We start from the raw sequence: 5,001 nt of genomic DNA on the forward strand, positions 1-5,001 counted from the left end.
TCCAACCATGAATGCAACATTGCAAACCTTCTAGTTCGCATAACTCTTCTGTCTGGATTGGGCTGTGCAAAGTCTATCCTGAATCACCTTAACCTTCTCCAAGGCATCCTGAACCAAGTTCGTACCCAATAATCTGACCTCGCCCAGCTCGAACTAACCCACCGGGGACTGATACCGCCTACAATACAGAGCCTCATACGGTTCAAGCTAAATGCTGGACTAATAACTATTGTTGTATGCAAACTCCGCAAGTGAAAAAAACTGATCCTAAGAACCTTGAAACTCCATCACACACACACATAGCATATCCTTAAGAATCTAAATAGTGTGCTCGGATTGTCTGTCCTTTTGAGGGTGAAATGCTATGCTCAACTCCACCCGAGTGCCCAACTTATTCTGTATATCTCTCCAAAATCGTAATGTAAACTGCATACCCTGGTCAGAGTTGATAGATACCGGCACGCCATGAAGTCTGATAATCTCACAGATATAAGCTCAAGCCAACCGATTAGAAGAATAAGTAGTCATCACAGGAAGGAAATGAGTTGACTTGGTCAGCCTATCCACAATCACCCAAATTGCATCAAACTTCTGCTAAGTCCAACAATGAAATCCATAGTGATCCGCTCCCATTTTCACTCCGGAATCTCTAACTTATGAAGCAATCCACCCAGTCGTTGATGCTCATAGTTCACCTGTTGGCAATTTAGGCACCGTGCTACATATTCCACTATGTCCTTCTTCATTCTACGCCACCAATAATGTTGCCTCAAGTTCTGATACACCTTCGTGGCACCCGGATGAATGGAGTACCGTGCGTTGTGAGCCTCCTGAAGAATCAACTCCCGCAAACCATCTACATTGGGCACACATAACCTGCCCTGCATCCTCAATGCACCATCATCCCCAATAGTGACCTCCTTAGCATCACCGTGCTGGACCATGTCCTTAAGGACAAGAATATTGGGGTCATCATACTGACGCTCCCTAATACGATTGTAAAGAGAAGACCGAGAGACCACACAAGACAACACTCGACTCGGCTTAGAAATATCTAATCTCACAAACTACTGGCTAAGGCCTGAACATCCAATGTTATGGGCCTCTCTACTGTTGGTAGATAAGCTAAACTCCCCAAACTCTCTACGGCGACTCAAACCATTGGCTACAACATTGGCCTTCCCATGACAGTACAAAATAGTGATATCATAATCCATAAGCAGCTCTAACCACCTCCTCTGACGCAAATTAAGATCCTTCTTCTTGAACAAATACTGCAAATTCCAATGATCAGTGTAGATCTCACAAGGGATACCATATAAATAATGCCTCCAAATCTTCAAGGCATACGCACTAGCTGCTAACTCAAGGTTGTGGACAAGATAGTTCTTTTCATGCACCTTCAACTGTCTGGACGCGTAGGGTGCTGCATCAACACCTCGAAGGCATCTATCTAGTCCCGAAGGCATAACACGAATCTCTCTAGCGCCGTAGGCATATAGTAATACAGCAAATGACATATGCATAATCTCTATTTCTCAACTAAACATGCAACAATGATAAACTTAATAGGAATTCCCAACAAGGGATAGCTATGTCATAAGAAAGTTGGAATAATAGAATGTGGGATCTTTACAAATGACTTTTCTTTGGCATAATATGCTCGGAACATACATAACTATGGATTCAATCCATCCAAAGAAGAGAAACAACCTTTACATACCTTTCTTCAATATATCAACACCTAGATATGCTTAACTTGAGCATCATCTCAATCTAGAACTACTAAAGCTACACTTTAAATGCTTCTTTCTTTCAAGGTACATCAAAACAACATTAACAACATACTCAAGTCTTAATTCATGATTTCCCTCCATAAGACAACATAAAACCTTCTCCAAAACAGTCCAGCTAATATAACAAGCGATAAGGAAACTATTGTTAAGCTATGTAAACTAGAAATCACACAAAGGGAGACAAGCTCATCAGTAATAATTTGGACAGTGCCTCCCCTATTGTATTCACTTTCCTCAAACTCAAACAATCAAAACCAACATATCTAGCACACAACAATTATATATACATAATTTTCCCCAAAACCAAATTTCTACACTTAAAAAGTGCTAGATTTAGGGATAACAATCTATGAAGAATCATGGAAATAAATAAAAAAAAAGTTAAAGTTACTAACCTATGAAGTAGGTATGAAATTTCTCTCAAATATCTCCTCAATTTGTTATCTACGTCTCAAAAATGGTATAAAGTGAATAAATCCCAAATTTTTAACCTTTTTATACCTGGGCGTCGGGTGCTCTACACGTTTGCGAAGCACCTGTTGCGCTCGCAAAGGTCAATGGCAACTGGCCATCTTGTTTGAAAAGTCCTCTTTGTGTCCGCAAAGACCATCATCCCCCAAAGCCTGCACATTCACGATCTATTGACCGCGTTTGCGATCTATCGGCCGCATTCACGATGAGGAACAAAACCTCCCAGGCCCTCCAATTTTGCGAGCTTCCCATCACATTCACATAGTGTAAAACACCTACCTCAATCAACCATTCAGGAACACAAGACTACCTCCGCGTTCGTGATGCACAAGGCACCAACAACACATCAGTTGTTGTAGATTGTGCAAAAATGGCCGGAATCCATCCCAAAACTCATTCGAGCCCCCGGGCCCCACCTCAAACATTCACACAAGTATAAGAACTTCATAAAAACTCACTCGTGAGCTCAAACCAGCAAAACAACAACAAAAATCAAGAATCACACATCAAAACTTAAAGTTTTCAAAGTTCATAACTACAAAATTTCAAATTTTCATAAAAAGCACCAGAATGACCCGGGTCACTAGAGACTCCAACCAAACATGTGTACAATCCAAAAATCATCATATGAACCTACCTGAATTGTGAAAATACCAATCCGAGATCGTTTGACCCATAATGTTGACGGTGGCCTACCCTATCCATTTTAACGTTCAAAAATCAAGTGTTCTTTGAAAAATCACATTTAAATTTTCCAGAATCAAAACAGACCATGCATGCAAGTCATAAATCATCAAATAACGCTATGTAAGGTCTCAAATCATGAAACTGAAAGTTAGAACTTAAAATTACCTACTGTGTCATTACATTCTCCACATCTAAAAGAAACAATGATTCCCGAACAGACATACTCCCTCCGTTTCAATTTATGTGAGACCATTTGACTGGACATGAAGTTTAAGAAAGAGAGAAGAATTTAAACTTGTGGTATAAAATGAGGCACATATATTTTGTGTGGCTATAAATCATTGCATAAAGGTAAATTTCTTCCAAATAGGGAAAACGGTCATTCTTTTTGGCACGTACTAAAAAGGAAATAAGTTCATTATAAATTGAAATGGAAGGAGTACATATATATCTGAATTGGAAAAAAGATGCTAAAATTTACTCCTCATATCAGACTCGGGCGTCAAAGTAGCCTCCTCAATCAGCTGACCTTTCAAAAGCACTTTCACAGAAGAAATATCCTTAGATCTTAACTTTCAAACATGTCGATCTAGAATAGCTACCAACTCTTCCTTATAATTCAAATCCTCATTAAGTTGTATTGTGCTAAAGTCCAAAACATGTGACTTATCTTCATGATACTTCCGATGCATAAAAATATAAAATATCGCATGTACCCCCACAAGGCTGGGAGGCAATTCAAGCTTATAAACAACCTCCCCAACTCTCTCTAACACCTCAAATAGACCAATAAACCTTGGGCTCAACTTGCCTTCTTCCCAATCTCATCACACCCTTCATAGGTAAAAGTTTTAAGAATACCTTCTTGCCCTCCAAATAAGCCATATCACGGACCTTCTTATCCACATAACTCTACTGCTTGCTCTGTGCTGTACAAAGGCGATCATGAGTCGACTTCACTTTCTCCAAAGAATCACGAACCATATCCATAGGCAACATCCTAGCCTCACCTAGCTTAAACAAACCAATAGGAGAACGACACTGCCTATCATATAAAGCCTCATATGTCGCCCTTTGAATCCTGGAATGGTAGTTGTAGTTGTAGCCAAACATCGGCAATCATAGAACTTGTCCCACTGGCCTCCAAAATTAATAGCATAGTCCCTCAACATATTCTCAAGGATCTGGATAGTCCGCTCGGATAGGCCATCCCTCTACGGGTGAAATGCAGTGCTGATCTCCACCTTGCATGCCTAACTCACGCCAAACAACTCTCCAAAAATTTAAAGTGTACTGCGTGCAACGGTCAAAAATGATAGAAATGGGCTCACCATGCAACCAACAATCTTTATGATTTAGATATGAGTCAATCACTCTTAAGTATGAGAAGTTATCACCAGAATAAAATGCGTGGACTTGGTCAATCTATCCATAGTGACCCAATCATCATCTATCTTCCTCAAAATCTATGGTAATCCTACAACAAATTCCATAGTAATGCGCTCGCACTTCCATTCTGGTATCACCAACCTCTGAGTCAAACCACCTAGTTTCTGATGTTCATACTTCACTTGCTGGCAATTCAAACACCGTGAAACATGACCAGCAATGTCTTTATTCATCTTCCACCACAAATAATGTTGCTTCAGGTTATGATATATCTTTGTCACACCTGGATGGACAGAATACCGCGTGCTATGAGCCTTCTCAAGAATCAACCCTCTCAAAGTATCACCATTTGGAACACAAGTCTTATCCTGAAACTATATAACACCATCATCTCCAATCGTAACCTTCTTGAAACTACCCCATTGCATCGTGTCTTTCAATACCAACAAGGGAGTATCATCAAAATAGAGAGACTTAGTATGCTCAACAAAGACGATTATGCAACAACACACACAAGAAACCTACTAGGCTCAAAAATATCCCATCTCACGAATCTGTTAGCCAAGTCCTGAACATCCATAGACAAAGTTCTCTCCATAGCTGGTACAAATGCCAGGTTACCCATACTCTCTTCCTTTCCGCTCAAGGTGTCAGCTTA

At 40.1% G+C, this 5,001-nt stretch overlaps 1 protein-coding gene across 1 annotated transcript; it reads right to left on the bottom strand.

The window, feature by feature from the left end:
- Positions 1–635: 635 nt before the first annotated feature.
- On the bottom strand, positions 636–1,526 carry LOC138881103 (uncharacterized). Its single transcript, XM_070161304.1, has 2 exons — positions 1,276–1,526; positions 636–987 (listed from the first exon to the last, which is right to left on the bottom strand). The coding sequence occupies exons 1-2, from the start codon at positions 1,524–1,526 to the stop codon at positions 636–638; spliced, it is 603 nt and encodes a 200-aa protein (XP_070017405.1).
- Between the last annotated feature and the right edge of the window lie 3,475 nt (positions 1,527–5,001).

The sequence above is a fragment of the Nicotiana sylvestris genome, chromosome 11 (assembly GCF_000393655.2).
Source record: "Nicotiana sylvestris chromosome 11, ASM39365v2, whole genome shotgun sequence".
NCBI classification, from domain to species: Eukaryota; Viridiplantae; Streptophyta; class Magnoliopsida; order Solanales; family Solanaceae; genus Nicotiana; species Nicotiana sylvestris.